The sequence below is a fragment of the Ahaetulla prasina genome, chromosome 12 (genome assembly GCF_028640845.1).
Source record: "Ahaetulla prasina isolate Xishuangbanna chromosome 12, ASM2864084v1, whole genome shotgun sequence".
Classification (NCBI taxonomy): Eukaryota; Metazoa; Chordata; class Lepidosauria; order Squamata; family Colubridae; genus Ahaetulla; species Ahaetulla prasina.
In genome coordinates, this window is record NC_080550.1 from 5,424,129 (window position 1) to 5,442,859 (window position 18,731).

Consider the following 18,731-nt stretch of genomic DNA (forward strand, 5'->3'; position numbering starts at 1 on the left):
CCAAGCTCTTAGATCATTAGATGTTTAATTTTTCCAGGGTATTTAGAAGGTACAGAAGAGATCCTGTGGATTTTTCATTCTTCATGTAGAAGAAGTGGCAGTGCCTGAGGTGAAATCAAGAGAGGAATCAGTCTGGAATCATTACATTGTCACAAGTGATTGAAGTCCAACCCCCTCTTAAATTCCATCGACTTGTATCTACTGCCAATTTGGGGTTGACAGTTCGTTGACTAGATCCCTGTGCATAGGAATGAGCAGTAAATCTTCTTACCTGCAACTTATTTATTTATAAAATGTATTGGACACCCATCTTATCATAGAATAACTCTTAATGCGTGGTCCTGATCCTTCATGCTGGACATTCCTCTGAAAATGTCTTGCATGCCTTTGGAAGATTTACAAAACACTTCCAACTGTTTCCCACCACAAAAGGCAGGAGACTGTGACAATCAATGTTCAACAATCACGTCAAGAGGACTTTAGGGGATCTTAAAGCCACAGAATTCCTGTCCCGATCTTCAGCATTGGCTGCAGCTCTCCAGGGTTTCAGACAGGGGTGGGCTGCTGGGAGTTCGCAGGAACCTTTAGCTAAGATTCTACGCAGTTCAGAGAACCCCCAAATCCCACTCCTGGCTGGCCCATCCCATCCCACCCTGCTCCGCCCCTCCCAGGAGTCCCCACGTGGCCCGTTTTGGATGCAGATAAGTGCAGGGTGTGTGTGGAAGCTCGGGGATGAGTGGGTGAAAAACGGGCCTACCAGAAGTTCGGGAAGGCCAGAAGCAGGCCCGTTTCCAGCCTCTAGAGGGCCTTCAGAGCCTTCAGTTTTCGCCCTCCCAGAGGCACAAGGAAAGCCTCCGGAGCCTGGGGAGGGCAAAAATGCCTCCCCCCCCATGGTGATGCTGGAGGCTGACTAGGCCACACCCATCCAGCAACCGGGCAGAGAATCCCTTGCTAAAATTTGTGAAGCTCACCCCTGGTTTCAGACCAAGTATTTTCTTAGCTCAAAGCGAACCGAGGAGACTCAAGAGTAGAGAGTAGCTACTCCACCACCAAGCCGGAGTCCTCTGCTCAGTTGTTCAGCATCAGTGGACTAATAGCAAAAGAAAACAACCGTTTTTGATGTCCGCGGAAAGCAAGGCTCCCACACAGGTGCCGTGTTTTACAATCCTTCTCTATCTTGTCATTCTGCACAGTTCCCTGAACAAATTGCCTGTCATTTTTTTTTGAAGATTAAACCTGACATCGGAGGAACTGACAAGTCCTCCTCAGCCCTGACATACAACACAGAAACTTGGAATTTTGCTCCACTCGGTCTGAGTGGATTTGTCTTCAGAGATTCGCAGGAACGGAAGAGATTTCAAAACACGGTTATTGTGCGCCTGCCTTTATTAAAAAATATACCTTAAAAGAGGACTCTTTGTTTTCCTTATTGACTTCTTCATCAAAAAAACATTTCTTTGCATAGGATGCTGTATGTCTCTATCAAAAAAAGAAAGAAAGAAAGAAAAAGACAGGAGCTAATATTGAAAAACATCAAAACAGACCAGGGGAATATATATTTTCATTACTCTTTAATACAGAAGCGTATGTTCTTTTAGAGGCCTTTAAAAAAAAACACGCCCCCAAGGTATCCCTAGAAATGTGAGCTATAAATAAGTATTAAATAGTAATTCCAGCAATTTGATCTATCGTGCCTTTCCAGTGGTTTGCCTTAAGAAGCTAATGGTTTCTCCCTTGGAAATTACCATAAAGATTCTTTCTTTCGATAAATAGACGGAATCAAAAAAAAATTTTCTCGTAGTGATTCTTCTAATTACCAGAGAGAATAGCCAGGACCGGCTAATCGTGATATTTAGATCTTTGATACGATTGGCGAGTGAGAGCTGCCTGACGGTTTGGGTGATGACCGAGTCTCAAATGAAGCATCAGATATCTCAATTATTTGCTTCAAATCCAGTGGTGAAATCCAATTTTTTTTACTACTGGTTTTGTGGGGTGTGGCTTGATGGGTGTGGTGTGGCTTGGCGGATGTGACAAGGGAAGGATACTGCAAAATCTCCATTCCCTCCCTACTCCTGAGGGAAGGATATTGCAAAATCTCCATTCCCACCACACTCTGGGGCCAGCCAGAGGTGGTATTTGCCGCTTCTCCGAACTGCTCAAAATTTCTGCTACAGGTTCTCCTGAACCTGTCAGAACCTGCTGGATTTTACTCCTGCTTCAATGTATACAAAGGGTTTTGAATTCATCCTTGCTCTTCAGGCCATACAAACTTACTGAGGCCAAAATTTCTGTGGTTAAATGAGACCTTTGTTAAGGAAGTTTTGCCACATTTTATGACCTTCCTTGCCACGGTTGTTGTTAAGTGAATCCCTGCGGTTGATTGGTTGTTAAGTGAATCTGGCTTTCCCGTTGATTTGCCTTGTTGGAAAGTCACAAAAGGGGATCACGTGACCCCGGGATGCTACACCAGTCATAAATATGAGTCAGATGCCAAGGGTCCGAATTTTGATCACATAACTATGGGGATGCTGTAAGGGTCGTAAGTGTGAAAAATGGTCATAAGCCACTTTTTTCAGGTGAATGGGAAGAGGAGGAAGAGGAGGAGTTGGAAGAGGAGGACTGTAGAGTCATTGGTGGTCTCTGACCTTGGTGGTTTTCTTGCAGACATTTCATGACCCATCGAGGTAACATCATCAGTGCTAGAAGGAAGTGGGATTTGGGGGAGGAGGAAGAGGAGGAGATGGAGACGATGTCCCTCGTGCTCTCTAAGTTTCATGGTTTTCTTGCAGACATTTTATTATTAAACTCCACATCATCAGTAACAGGATGAGGTTTGAGGAATGGAGAAGGAGGAGAATGGGAGGAGGAGGAGAAGGAAGTGGGGAGGAGGAAGAGGAGGAGGAGGAGGACATGTGAGGTCCTTGGTACTCTCGGATCTTCGTAGTTGTCTTGTAGATGTTTCATTACCAAGCCCGGTAATATCATCAATGCAGCAGGTTGGACTAGAATACTTCCAAGGTCCCTTCCGGCCCTATGATTCTATGGGTCAGCCTAGGACTGTGATGGTGAACCTCTACCATGCGTGCCACAGGTGGCACACGGAGCCATATCTGTGGGCACACAAGCATTGCCCTAGCTCAGCTCCAGTGCGCATGCGCATGCCGGCCAGCTGATTTTTGGGCCTTCCAGGCCCATTGAAAGTCAGTAAACAGGCTGTTTCCGGCCTCTGGAGGGCCTTGGGGGGGGCAGGCCATTTTTACCCTCCCCAGCTCCTAGAAATCCTCTGGAGCCTGGGGAGAGCGAAAAATGGGACTTCCGGTCCTACCGGAAGTCGGGAAATGGGCTGTTCCCATCCTCCGGGGGCGGGAGTCCGTTTTCACCCTCCCCAGGCTCCAAGAAAGACTCTGGAGCCTGGGGAAGGCAAAAAAACGGGTCTACCATGGCGTGCCAAAAGTGGGGGGAGCATGGGAGGTGTCGGGGGGAGCATGGGGGGGGCGGGTTGCATTGAATCATGGGTGTGGGCACACGCATGACCTCCCCCCCCACTTTTGGCACATGACAGCAAAACGGTTAGCCATCATTGGCTTAGGATGTTATGGAGAGAGGGTGGATTTAGGCTGGGAAAGGCTGTCCTACTTGTCTGGTCTCAAAAAAAAACAAAAAACCAAACCCCAAAAGAGCTGGAGAACATCACCTCACCTTTCACGGGCAATAGATGTGAAGATCTTTCTTTTAGGAACTCCATGTATTACCTTGGACAGGTCTGGCTGATATTGTACAGGCTGGAATCCCTCCCGGTACCTCTCACTCATCACTACGTGAATCTTGTTTGGCATCTTCTTCTTCTATTCCTTTTCTTTTCTTCCAGAAGTGTGATTGAATAAGCTCCCCTCTTATCTACCCCCTGGTTCTTTCCCAAACCTCACCGATGTGAGCCGATATGCCAACTTCAGAGGCGATGGATGGGTTTTTGGTTTTTTTTTTGACCCCACTTCCTTGCCAAAGGTCAGGGCTGAGCCTGCCTCTTGCAGGAATGCGGCTCTTCTTACGCCTCCCCCCCCCCCCGAATCTTCCTAACTAAACTGCTGTAATTATCATTCCCCTGAGCGGCATCAAATATTATTTAACAGCCAGACCTTCTCGGTTGTGACCCGTCTTTCAAAAAATAAATAAAATAAATAAAAAAATCTGGCGACTCAAGAGACCGGCAATCTATTACGAAAAGACCCCATTAGCCAGAGTGGCAGAAGAAACTTTGAACTAGAGAGACGACAGACAGACAGACGGCATCAAAGGAAGGACTGCAGCCCTGGGTTAGCTCTGAAGAGGCAAAAGAAGGAAACGTCCCCTCCCCCGCGGGTGGGCTTCAAAAAATTTTTTAGCAAGGGGTTCTCTGCCTGGTTGCTGGGTGGGCGTGGCCATGGTGGGCGTGGCCTAATCGGCTTCCTGCACTACATGGGGGGGGGTGTTGCCCTCCCCGGGCTCTGGAGGCTTTCCTCGAGCCTCCGGGAGGGTGAAAACAACCACCCCAGAGGCCAGAAACAAGCCTGTTTCCGGCCATCCCGAACTTCCGGTAGGCCCGTTTTTTTGCCGACCCTGAGCCTCTGTGTGCGCCCTGCACTTACATGCATCCAAAATGGGCTGTGTGGGACTCCTAGGAGGGGTGGGGTGGCCAGGGCCAGCCAGGAGTGGGATTTGGGGGTTCTCTGAACTGCACATAATTTTAGCTAGAGGTTCTCCCGAACACCTACGAACCCCCAGCAGCCCACCTCTGCCCTCCCCACTGCTCCTTATTTAACAAGAAGCCAGTTCTAAGACTTTTGCATGCGTTCCAGGGATGTGCTAAACCAGGGATGTCCAACCTTGGCAAATTTTAAGACTTGTGGACTTCAACTCCCAGAATTCCCTAGCCAAAACTTAAATTTTGTGCAGGCAGGACAAAAGAAGTAACAGATGGAAAAGGTCAATCAATCAGAATAGAGCTAGAAGGGACCTTGGAAGTCTTCTAGTCCAACCCCCTGTTTAAGCAGGAGACCCTCTACAATTTGAGACAGGTGGATGTCCAGTCCCTTCTTAAAAACTTCCAGTGCGGGAGCATTCACAGCTTCTGGAGGGAAGTCGTTCCACTGGTTAATTGTCCGTACAGTTATGAAGTTTCTCCTTAATTCCAGGTTCCTTCTCTCCTTGATTGGTTTCCATCCATTGCTTCTTGTCTTGTCTTCAGATGCTTTAGAGAATCAGTGGACCTCTCCCCCTCTCCTGCTTGTATTCTATTGTCTTCTTCTTCTTCTGTCTTCAGCAAAGACAGATCCAACCTAAAAATTTCCTGACAATGAGAACAATCTATCCGCAGAACGACTTGCTTCCAGAGGTTATGGGTGCTCCATCATGGAGGTTTTTAAGAAGATATTGGACAGCCACTTGTCCAGAATGGTCTCCTGTTTGAGCAGGGGGTTGGACTAGAAGACCTCCAAGGTCTCTTCCAGTTCTTCTATTCTATTCTATTCTATTCTATTCTATTCTATTCTATTCTATTCTATTCTATTCTATTCTATTCTATTCTATTCTATTCTTTATCCCATCCTATCCTATCCTGTTCTGTCCTATTCCAATATTCTATTCTATTCTATTCTGTTCTGTTCTGTTCTGTTCTGTTCTATTCTCTTCTCTTCTAGTCTAGTCTAGTCTAGTCTAGTCTAGTCTAGTCTATTCCATTCTATTCCATTCCATTCCATTCCATTCTCTATTCTCCCTAAAGGCAAAATAAGAGGTCTCCCTTGCCAATTTTCCTACCTTCAGAGCTGTGAGCTGATTTCATTTCTGCCAAGACAATTACTTACGGCTAATGCAAAGTCAACTATCAGTCCAATTTGAGGATTGTGAGATGGGAGCAAAGGGCCTTTTGCTTTGAACCTTGACATTTGTTTGGCTTCTCTGTTTAATCAAGAGCTTTTTGTAGAACTGATGAATATTGTCTAAAGGCAAGTGCAGACAGGCAAACAGATCTGTATCTTCAGTAATCCATTTAGCTTGACACACGCACACACACACACACACACACACGTGTGTATGTGTGTGTGTGTAGGGAAGAGGGGGGACTTATTTCCCTGCCATTTTGTCCAGCAACAATGATGAAAAATGAAAGGCGAGCCAAGTCCAGAAACAGGATTTTGCTAAAGGTGCCCATTGCAATTCAGTAAAATGATTGGAAGGAAGGAGGCCTTCTCCATCGGATCCTGGTTCTCCTTAGGGAAGATTCAGATTTCATCAGGAAAGACATACAGCATACAATGCCAAAGTTTGGTAGAGTCCAAACTGCATAATCTTTGTGCTTTGTTGTGTAGCCCACCCTCTGACCTACAAAATCCTGTTTGCTCAAGGAGAAAGAGGACAATTACGGGATAACTTTGCCTAGCTACCTATTCCGAGTGAAGATCGCAATCAGGTGTGACCAGTATTGCTGGGCCAAAATATAATTTCACTTATCACAGAAGCAGAAAGCAGAATAATAGAAGTTGGAAGGGACCTTTGAGATCTTCTTGTTCAAGTCTTCTTGTTCAGCCCTATGTTCAAATAGAATAATATGATTCCAAATTTCTTGGGCAACTCGATGGTGTTTATCATGTAACCGAAGACCAAAATATCAATAAACATCAAAAAAAAAAACAGGCATCAGTTGGTCCTTTATTTCACATTACCTATCTGAAATACTTTTTGGTATGGCTATCGCTTGAGTTTTTAGCCCCAACACAGATTCCAGATAATCTACTTTTCATAATCCTGCGCCAATGTCCTTTTCAATTGACCAATAAATGAGAATATTTGTAGCTCAGGGTTATAATGAAACATCTGCAAGAAAACAACCAAGCTAAGAGAGCACCAAGAACCATCCTCTTCCTTTCTGCAAACCCTGCTCCCTTCTAGCACTGATGATGTTACCTACTTGGGTAATAAAACGTCTGAAAGAAAACAACTAAACTCAGAGGAACACCAGGGGTCCCACAGTCTTCCTCCTCTTTTCTGCAAACCCTGCTCCCTTCTAGCACTGGTGATGTTACCTAGTTGGGTAATGAAATGTCTCAAAAAAACCAACCAAGCTCAGAGAAAACCAAGGACCCCTTTTTGATCTGTTTCTCAACCGACCGTGCTACTGAATATTGCCAAAACTACAATTAATCAATGGGCTTCTTTGCTTTCATGGGTTTTTTTTGGTGCTTCTTAGCAGTGGAACTCCAACTCCAGTTTCTGATAAAAGCTCTTCTAATCTTCCAGAATTGTCTGTAGTTCAATTATTATATCATCAAGATCAAAAGGTAACGGCATACTGGGATCATTGTCCTCCCAGTAAGGCTGGCATTTCGGTTTCTCGTCCTCCGGTAAGTTTTCTGAAAGTGGTGAATGGCACCTAAAATAAATAAAAAAAAAGATTGGAAATTAGTTACTGGAAGCAGTTCAAGATTTAATGTTTTAAGACGCGATCTTGGGAAAAGCACTGAACGCATTGAACGAATTGGCGCTATGCAGAACTTTTATTTTGCCTTGTTTTTTTTTGCAGAGGGAACAAATTCGGTTCGATGGAAATTGTTTTCACTTGTTTCGATTTTTTTCCCTCTCCAAAGTGGAATCAGATGTAATTGGGGACAGACACAGAACTCTTCGATATAAGAAACTTGAAAGTATAAAGTCAGTGTTCAATTTTCAAGGCCTAATTGTCGTTTCCGTGGTTTGTAAATTGTTGTTGTGATCCGCTGGCAGCCTGTGGACCTGGCAACGGAGTCAGAAAGTGAGGAGGCTGGGGAAGACAATGGGCCAGTCCTGGTGTGAGGGGAAGGCCCGGACGAGGGCTCTGGGTCAGAGGTAGAGATGGGGCCAGGGCCATCTGGGAGTGATGCGCGGACTCCTGAGCCTCCAGAGGCAGACAGCAGAGAGGCAGAGGAACAGGAGGAGCCTATTCCTAATGCACGCATGTGAAGAGCTGTCAAAAGGCAAGAGCAGCTTAAAGCAAAAAGGACGACTCAAGACTAAAGCCAGGAGATGATTGGCCCCTCCCATAAGGCTTAAAAGAGCAGCAGCAAGCCACTGGGTTCTTTGTAGAAAAGCAACATTGATTTCCATGCTTCTTGTCATCGTCTCTTGAACTTTGTGGGGGTTTTGCCAAGAAAAGCCTTTGGCAGGTTGCCAAAGATATCAAAGGTTAGTGATAAGGCCCACAGACTGGTTATTAAGAATTTTGTTTTGGACTACGCTAAGAATGAATTAATTCTCAGCAATTTTAATAAAATAAGTTTGTTGAGGACTGAATTGTGTTTTGTAATCACTGGGCCTTGGTCACAACAACTGTAACCTGCTTGCCTCTTAATTTACAATTTAAGAGAAGACTTCCGAAGGAAAGGTCCATATATTTAAAAAAGAAAAAAAAAACCACCACAAAACCGGCAACATTCTTTGTCGTCTCGCAACAAGAAAATATTTTTTTTTTAAATAGCATTTTTAAAACACTCTGTGACTGAGAGGGGAAAAAGGAGAAAGTCCCTCTTGAAAAACAGACTTTGCAAATAACGGAAAGTGAGGTTCCGGAAATGTATTGGAAAGAGAAACAGAGAACATATATTGGATTCCGACTTAATCATGCTTAGACTCCCTTAAATCAATTAGACCAAAATGGCCAACTTAGATTTCATTGATGTCAAAGGATACGTTTTATTGTCCGATTAATATAAAAGCTGAAGAGCAGCTATTCACAGAGAGAATTCAACCCACCCCGCATTTTGACGGCAAATTATTTCTTCATTACTTCAGAGTCTTATCTGGAGTGGTTGCTTCCTGCTGGCCCGTTTGTCCTTTTTTGCTGTTATTACAGAGATTATTGAAGGAGATTAAACCAAATTTATTGCGCTAAGGTCACAGGGTAGATTAAATAATATTGCAGGAGGGGGCTTGTAAATCTGAGAGATTGGCAAAAGAGAAGGAAGAGGGGGAGGAAAGGGAGGTGGCTGGTTGCAGATGAAGGTTAATAACAATTTCTGCTGATGAATAGATGGGCAAAACTCGAGCAAAATTAAATTAAGGGGTTAGCGGTCGCTAGGTTCTCAGAGGATCTCTTTGAATTACACTGTTTCTTATTAAAGGGGGATCTTCATCAGCAAATCTGGAGCTTAATTATCATAAGCAACTGAATCTGTGCGGGAAGATTTTATGAGTTGTGTAAACCCACCCACCTCTTGGAAGATTATGTTATAATAACGGCTGCCATTTAATTCTCCTTCTACTAGTGAATTTGTAGCCATTTAGTGTTTCCCATCTTAAGTCTTCTTTTTTTTTTTAACTGCTGTGTGTTTTAATTTGCCAACTGCTGGCTCATTATCTAGTGCTTATGAAAGCATGCAAAGTGGAAGACGGATTTGGTTATTTGTAATAGGAGGAGGAGGAGGAAGACAGCTGAAAGATAATCTTTGAAAAACACCCTTTTTCTAGGTAGCTTGTTTGCTGGTTTTAAAAGAGAAAAAAAGATTCTTCCGAAGTTTAGAATAGAATAGAATAATAAATGAATGGAATGGAATAAGAATAGAATAGAATAGAATAGAATAGAATAGAATAGAATAGAATAGAATAATAAATGAATGGAATGGAATAAAAATAGAATAGAATAGAATAGAATAGAATAGAATAGAATAGAATAATAAATGAATGGAATGGAATGAAACTAGAATAGAATAGAATAGAATAGAATAGAATAATAATAATGATAATAATAATAATAATAATAATAATAATAATAATAATAATAATAATAATAATAATAATAATAATAATTTTAATTTGTGTACCGCCCTTCTCCTGAAGGACTCAGGGTGGTGAACAGCCAAATAAAAACAACAATCAAATACACACAATACAGATAAAACAGTAACTAAAAAACTTATTCAAATTTGGCCGAAATTTAAAATACGTTAAAAATCCCAAAAAACTAATTAAAAATTAAAAACCCATAAAAACATCTAAAAATTCTATGCCAGTCCCGTGCGGAAAAATAGGTACGCCTTAAGCTTAAGAGAAGAGAAGAGAAGAGAAGAGAAGAGAAGAGAAGAGAAGAGAAGAATAAATGAATGGAATGGAATGGAATAAAAATAAAAATGCTCCCAGTTCGGTCCGGTTCGCCTGAACCAGTCATAAAAAAGGCTACTGGTTCGCCGAACTGGTAGTAAAAAATGTAAAAAAAAAAGTTCTGACGATCAAGTTAGCTATGCCAGATTGTCGGAACTTTTTTAAAAAACTTTTTTAGCATTTTTTTTATTACCGGTTCTCTAAAACCGGTAATTAAAAATGCTTTAAAAAGTAAAAAAAAAAAAAAAGTCCGAAGATCGTGCATTGCTCAGCTGATCATCAGAACTTTTTACTTTTTAGGCATTTTTTTAATACCAGTTCTCCAGAACTGGTAGTAAAAATGCTTTTAAAAAGTAAAAAAAGAGAGGCTCAGACGATCACAGCTGAGCCGCGCAATCGTCAGAGCCCTTTTTTACCTTTTTAAAGCATTTTTTACAACCTATGCGCACAGCATGCATTTGGGACGCAGCACACATGTGCAGTCAGCGAACCGGTAGTAAACCGTTCAGATTTCACCACTGCCCAAGAGTCATGCAGGCTGAGATTGATATCAGAAGTAGTCTGTGGGGTGGACAACTTATATACAAGCAACATCCCACAATTGGGGTAAATCCAATTAAGATCAAGGCAAGTTGTCCAGATATTTGAGAGCTCAACCCTCAATTCAAGAGGAAGGGACTTCTGAATGGAGGGCAAACATGTCTTTATTGGATCAGTACATTTGTCTATGTGTTATGTGTTGTGTATGATCCCATTGGTGGGAAATTCCAGCGGGAAATTCCAGTGGGAAAACATTTGAATTCTATTGGTGGCCAACTGATCCAGGTGTGTATATAAGGAGAGCATCCTGCCTGTACCTTTTGCTGAAGTCTCACTCTAAATAAAAAGAGCTGTTGTCACGACTCTGGTCTCGAATTCCTTACTCGACCAACTCAACACTATGTATAGAAGACAACATGGGAGATCTTTCGAGTAACAATAAAGGGAAATATTTGTAGCTCAAGGTTGAAACGAGGGCTCCTTGATGCTCTCTGAGCTTGGTTGTTTTCCTTGCAGATGTTTCATTACCCAAACTGGGTACCATCATCAGTTCCAATCTAGCACTGACCACTAGCACTGATGATGTGACCTAGTTGGGTATAAATGAAATAGCTGCAAGAAAACCACCAAGCTCAGAAAGCACCAAAGACCCCTCAGATCTTTTGAGCGCTAGCATCCCTCAGAGCAGAATTGCACTTTCGGTCAATAATCCACTTCCCTCTTGCACTAAAGGCCTCCCAAAAGTTCCTTTCCACCCCTTAGCATCCTTCATCATTGGCTGCAAAGTTTGACGTTCCTCAGAGTAGGGATCCAGTAACATCTGGAAAGGCACTCATATACTGGGATCTTTTAATCTCTTCCATTACACTGTCCTGAAGAAGCTTCTTGGAAAAGAAAAGAAACATTTTCAAAGAAAAAAAAAATCCACCAAGAAAGTCCAATTGCCTTTGGGACAACCATGACTTGGATGATTGAGGGTCTCCATAGACACTCTTCTATTACAGTTCTTACCATTTTTCCATAGCACGGTATTTGATGTGTTTAGGTTGTTAATAGTGACAATGATGTCTAAATTGGTAACCCCTGTCCCTGCCTTTAATTAAGACCGTGATGGTGAACCTATGGCGGGCGTGTTGCCTGGCACACGCGGCAGTGCCCGTTCCTCTGCCAGGTTTCTGGCGTGCACACGTGCACGATGATCAGTTGGCCTTTTTGCATGAAGCAGTGCTGGAAACTGGAAGAGCTGATCTTCGGTTTTCCTGCATGAACATGTGCGCCAGCCTGCTGATCGTCTTGTGCGCATGCATGCTAAAAACCCGGAAGACTAGCTGGTGCACCAGAAACCGGAAGTTCATTTTCGGGCGCGTGCATGCACCCTGGGCAGCTCCTCTTCCAGGTTACGGCCCAGATGAGCGCGCATGCAGTCCCTTTTTAGCACTCGGTGCTGAAAAAGTTCACCATCACTGAATTAAGACATGCAGTTAAGTTGGTGATGGCATTTTGCACATGCCACGCATATAGAAAATGGATTGCCATTCTTCCAAGGCATTATTGGGTGGATATTTAAAATTACGCCATAACAGCACCATACAGTAGAACATCATCTAAAGGAGTGAACGTTACTCTGGTATTAATTCAGTCCTCAGCCTCAGCTCCAAAAGACCCCACTGTGGCCAAACTTAACATAAAGCAGAACGCCACATCTTCATTTACAGCCAAAGAGTTCAGGGACTGGCCCCACAATCAAACGATTAATGCTTTCAATGCCCTTCAAATGATTAATGGGCGCGATCGCTTGGCCACGTTTGACTCTTGAGAAAAGGATGAAACACAACCTATCCAAAAGGGGGCATCATTTCTCCTGGGGATTATTGATGGAGGAGAAACATCCAGGGGAGGACGTGTGTCAAGTTTATACCCATGTTGGAAAGCGGTTAATTGCAGCTCTACCTTCTTGCCCGCTCAATCCCTAGTGCATTACAGCACAAGGACAGTATTAACACATCACATTCCTATATATCTTCTCCAGTTCCACTTCCGGCTGTGATAATAGCATCTGTTAACATGCATTAAGTACCATAAAGTAGCACATCACTTCATAAATAATAAGATTAACCGACCTCGGGGTCCTGAAGAGAGAGAGAGAGAGAAAAAAAAGAGTAATGTGTTTCAATGTTCTCATTATTAATTTAAAATACAAATGAAAGGAACACAAGTTACTTTTTTTTTGTCTTTGGGGGAGAATCCTCTTAGCATAAATATTAAATTGCGCCTTTGATAAAAAAACAAAAACCGTGCCACGTTGAAAAAGCGAGGATTTGTCGCGCACGGGGACCTCACGGTAACTGGAGTTGAGCATCAGGTTTCCTGGTCCTAACCTGTGTGATAACCCTGGGTTGGAAACTTCTCCTCTCTCTTCACCTTACTAAAAAATGGATGTCATTAATATTCAATAAAAATTGAAGCCACTTGCAAGCTCTGACAAGATGCTTAATTCAGGTTGGTTTTTTTCCTTAGTTGCGTCTCTCACTGTCTCTCTTCCCCCTCCCCCGCCCCCTTCCCCATATGATAGTCCAGGTGAAGCATTTCAAGGAAAAGGTTTTCTAAATTCATTAGCATATTTGGGCAAGTCTTAAGTTCTTCAACCAGCAAAGGATCAGTGAATGTTAATAAGAACAAAGGACTTTTCAGGGATGACCCTATTGGGCGAGTTGAAATTCAGCTAAACTCAAACTATACAGAACATAGAATTATAGGGTTGGAAGCGACCTTGGAGGTCTTCTAGGCCAACCCGCTGTTCGAGCAAGAGACCCTGTACAGCGGTGAAATACTCTGAAGTCTGCTACCGGTTCTGGGAGTCTGCTACTGAGCGGCGCTTCGCGCCTGAGGTGCACCCACACAGCGCTAAAAAAGGAACATTTTGAAGCCTTCCGAGTTTGCAAAGGTAAGTAGAACAGTGAGGTGGGGGAATCTGCTGTGTCATGTGATTTAGATTAGCTAGAAAGCAGGAGATCTGATGATTCTAGCTAATATAAATCGCGTGTCACATCTGATCGTTGGCCAGCTGATCATCAGAAATACCGGTTCACCCGAACCAGTAGCATTTTTTACTACCGGTTTGGGAGAATCGGTCCGAATCGGTAGCGTTTCACCCTTGACCCTATACCATTCTGGATAAATGGTTATCTGGTCTCCATGATTAAAAATAAAACACACTTGGAAGGCCATTTAAGGGTAATGCGGTTATATCTCCATTTCCCCCCAAAACGAAAGAGGATTTAAAATATAATCGATAGGACCAAGAGCAAACTAGATTATGAGTCAGGTGTAGGTTAAAAAAAAAATCAAATTAAGGAGTTACTTTTCCACCCATAATTTTATCGCGTTAATATTTTCCTCTTTTGTAATGCTAAAAATTGAAATTCCATTTCAATTTTTGGAAGGAGTCCATAAGTTCCATCAAAGGTTTTTCATGCAAGAACTGATCCTTCACTATGCCACCATATTTAACTAATAGCCTGTAATAGATCCATCCTTCTCATGAACATATTGGAGCAAGGGATTCCCTAACTTCGTTATCCAGTATGCAAAACCATCTATCCTTCTGCCTATCTCGAGTTGATAACTCATAAATTCTACTGTAGTACATGTCTCAAGGCCTTAGAAAATGGATCACGGAAGAGATGCTCCTACCTATTTATCAGCAATTCATCATGTCCAATTTGATGTATATCTTTCTCTCATAGCGTTCATTTGATTTCCCCCAAGAAAAAGAAAACAGCAATTTTAGAGCATTGACCATAATTTTTTTAAAAAAATATATTAATTTTTCATATCATTTCAATTATATGAAATATTAATTATAAAAATGCAAGCTACTCCAAGCATGCGTTAATCCTGTTTGGAGATGGTGAGTAGTTTAGGAGGAGATCCCACCACCACCTTGTTTTCGTATTGCTCATTTTTTTAAATCTAATTCTTGGTTCATTTTAAATGCCTTAATTCTTAATGCTGAAGGTTTTCAGTGTTTTGCTGTTCTTATTATATTGTGTTTTGATATTGTTGTAAGCCAGCTGGAGTTGCCTGACAGGGAGACGGGCAGCATATAAATTTAATAAATAAATTCATTACACTTGTAAACCAAATGAGGAACGGTTGCAGGAATTGGATATGTCTAGTCTGGTGAAAAGAAGGACCAGGGGAGACATCATAGCAATGCTCTAATATTTGAGGGGCTACCACAAAGAGGAGGGGGGTGAACCTATTTTCCAAAGCACCAGAAGGCAAGACAAGAAACAATGGATGGAAACTAATCAAGGAGAGAAGCAACCTAGAACTAAGGAGATACTTTCATAACAGTGAGAATAATTAACCTGTGGAACATCTTGCCTTCAGAAGTTGAGGTTGCTTCAACAATGAAAGCTTTTAAGAAGAGAGTAGACAGCCACTGGTCTGAAATAGTATAGGGTCCCCTGCATGAGCAGGTGGTTGGACTAGAAGACATCCAACGTGTCTCCCAACTCTGTAATTCTACGTTGAGAAGTGACATTCTTGATGCTGCCCAAATTAGTGGTAAGAATGAATGCACTATTTCAGTCTAGATGTCAGGCCTGAAAGCCATCTTTTGCATTGGGCCTTCAGGCCTGCCACATTTCTTACTATGGGAAATTGGGAGGGGGGATTGTAAGGAGCATGGTTAATGTATAGTCATAATAACATTCCTTTCTCAGAGAGTCAAGGACATCTTGCCTTGCACCTGGAGGGCTGGAACTGGGAGGCATCTCCAGTCAATCCAACTGTGCTTGGGTTGGACCACATGATGGACTTGTGGGTGCTGGGCAGGGACTTGGACTTTCCTTTGGGTGCGGAAAACCTGGAAGATTTCGGATTCGGGTTTTCCCAGATGTGCCAATATGACATCTCTAATAAAATGGAACTTTGAGAAACTCAAGTCTCAGAGTCTTCTTTCATTGGGGGTGTTACTTGGAACCCTGACACTAGAGAAGTTATAGTTTAATAAAAAAAAACCTTTTATGGAAAAGAAAGTAGTTGGCTTAACTGTACTGTGTTTCAGAAATATTTCAACCATAAAACTGTAAAACAAACCTGTTCAATTGACCATCTCAAGAACCTTCATGGGGCTACCTCAGTGAAACCAAGCTGAAGATATCTACTCTTCTGGAATCCCAAGGAGACTCTTCCAACCCTCTTATTTTCTGGGTTGTTATACATACAATTTGATGATTGGATCTATCCAATAAGTTGGGAGACGCTGGTCACGATACTAAAATTAACCACTTTAGCTAAAGTGTGTGTTAATTATGGGTATGCCAGCAGTCAATAAAAGGTTAATGCAAAAGTCAGAGGGATAAATTTATTTCAGCAATGCCTCAGTCAGACGAACATTATGCTTGGTGTTTTTAATCAATAGGTTTTATACTAATGTGCTAACCATTTATTTTAAAACACTCTTCTGCTTTCTCCCTTCCTTGACTAAGATCTACAGCTGTTTGGGGGAGAAAGCAAAAGACACACACACGCACACGCACACACACACACACACACACACACACACACTTGTTGACAAATAGCACTCAACGCAGGTTTTTGATTTCTAGGTTTGGCCTACTCCAGAAATAAGCTGAACTTTGTTGAAAATGTGAAGTGAGATAACGGCAAACAATAGCAACCAGAAACTGAAGCATGGTTTCTCTAAGAAAAGGCAAAGTAAATAATACAATAAAATAGACAAAGGTAGAAACATAGTAAGGATTATAAATACAAAGTAGAACAAGCAAAAATGTAGAGAAAATTAATAAAAGGGGCTGATTTCCATCATGGCAGGATTCGAGATCAGTCAAGAGATGGAAAGTCCTTGTTTCCTTTGGGCTAGAAAACACACACACACACACACACAAATCCTAAATAGTGGCAGCTGTTTCTCTATCAGGGTGCAAAGAGACAATGTCTGCTGTGAACTCCATGGAGGCATTAGGAAGGGCATCCAGCCAGTAAATGCTCAACTGCATCCAGTCTGACTCTACCCCAAATTAAGGGTCGTAAAAGGGAGTTTATATAATAAGAGAAAGATTCTACCATTTAATAAGTTGAGTGGTGCCCACTGACCCATTAATAACTCAGCAATTGATGATAAATCTACCTTTGGTGCTTCTATTTGCACCAAACTGTTCGTTGGTCATACGATATGTCAACAGGTGACAATTTATAGCAACCAGTTAGTTACGTAACCAGTCAAAAGAGTAGTTTTATAATCTGGGTCTATTTGTCATTTTGTCAGTGACATCACCGTAGTGATGGATGACCCATCTTGACAAGCCATTTGGACTTTTGTGACTCTGAGCTCGGTCACATGCTAAGGTCACCTGAAGCTCACTTTGCTCCTGTCCAATGGCAAGAAACAATACAGGGATCAAATGGCTCAGGTGATTATAGGTTTCATGTCTGAGGTGACCCAATTATAAGCTGGAGGCGACAGCCATGTGGGGGTTCCACAGTTGCATTGTTCAAAAGCTGTAGAACAACCTAAGAGAAAATCCCAAAAAAAACCCAAAAGTATATGATTTCAAAGAAAGGCAAAGTATTTGTCCTATCTGCTCTCTAGAATGGATTCAGTGTTCTTTCCCAGCATCAAGGAAAACAAAACACATCAGACAGAAAAGTGTTCTCCATTAGAGGGATTTCAACATAGGCTTTTCCTTTGGAGGAATAAGATAGAGTAGAACAGAGCAGAGCAAAAGAATAGAATAATAATAGAGTAGAATAATAATAGAGTAGAGTAGAATAGAGCAGAGCAGAGCAGAGCAGAGCAGAGCAGAGCAGAGCAGAGCAGAGTAGAGCAGAAGAATAGAATAATAATAGAGTAGAATAATAGAGTAGAGTAGAGCAGAGTAGAAGAATAGAATAATAATAGAATAGAATAATAATAGAATAGTAGAGTAGAGTAGAACAGAACAGAACAGAACAGAACAACAAGAGTTGGAAAGGACATTGGAGGTCTTCTAGTCCAACTCGCTGCTTAGGCAGGAAACCCTATACAATTTCAGACAAATGGTTGTCCAATCTCTTCTTAAAAATTTCCAGTATTGGAGTATTTACAACTTCTGGAGGCAAGTAGTTCCACTGTGGCCTTACTCCCAAGTCAACCCTTGTTCTTTAGCTGTTCCCTTCGTCTGGCAACTCTGTGCATGCGCACATTGGGAACAGGCTCCAGCTATTCATCTGCCTCAGTGACGTCTGACTCCGAAGGCAGCTGATAACTGGCCTCCAGCCCTGGCCCCCACTCTGCCTCCAATGCAGAGCCCTCATCAGAGCCTTCCCCAGACTCCAGGACTCCAGGACTGGCCCATGTTCCTCCCCAACCTCCTCATTGTCCAAATCTGCTGCCAAATCCACTGTCTGCTGGCGGGCTACAACATGAAGTCAAACACAACCTTGAGGAGGCCCTCAATGAAATTCAGTTTGACACCCCGCCCCGCCCCCCGCTTTATACCGTCCCAAAAGAGTGGCTCTCCAATCTTTTCTTGAAAAGCTCCAGTGACAAACTCCAGGACCCAAGCGATTCCATTGATGAATTATTCTCAGTTTAATGGATCAATCAATTTCCTATCAGGAATTCCTCTTTATTTCCTAAATTGATTCTTCCTCATCATATACCTCCAGACCAGTGGTGAACCGCCCTGAGTCCTACGGGAGATGGTGCGGTATAAAAGTATGATAAATAAATAAATAAATAAATTCAATTTTTTTTACTACCTGTTCTGTGGGCATGGCTTGGTGGGTGTGGCAGGGGAAGGATACTACAATATCTCAATTCCCACCCCACTCCTGGGACCAGACAGAGTTGGTATTTGCTGGTTCTCCGTACTACTCAAAATTTCTGCTACTGGTTCTCCAGAACTGGTCAGGACCTGCTGGATTTCACCCCTGCTCCAGACCCCTGAACGATCATGTATCTACGCACCAGAGTTATCCATTTAATTTCGCAATGCGCAATTAAAACTTGTTTTTAAAAACATACCATGAAATTGAAACCGGCCTGGAAATAAATTCTTACACCTTTGTAT

The 18,731-nt window shown here is 42.4% G+C and overlaps 1 protein-coding gene across 2 annotated transcripts in view; it reads right to left on the reverse strand.

Moving 5' to 3' along the window:
• Positions 1-683: 683 nt before the first annotated feature.
• The window catches only part of FTO (FTO alpha-ketoglutarate dependent dioxygenase), a 219,338-nt gene continuing 201,290 nt past the window's right edge, over positions 684-18,731 (reverse strand). The window contains exons 9-10 of one of the 2 annotated variants that reach the window (XM_058155191.1): positions 1,402-7,408; positions 684-1,090 (exon numbers count right to left, since the gene is read on the reverse strand). In XM_058155191.1, the coding sequence (XP_058011174.1) occupies positions 7,264-7,408 (145 nt within the window). In that variant the 3' untranslated portion in view covers positions 684-1,090; positions 1,402-7,263. Of the gene's footprint in view, positions 7,409-18,731 lie in introns of both variants that reach the window. The other variant, XM_058155190.1, reaches the window with a different exon arrangement.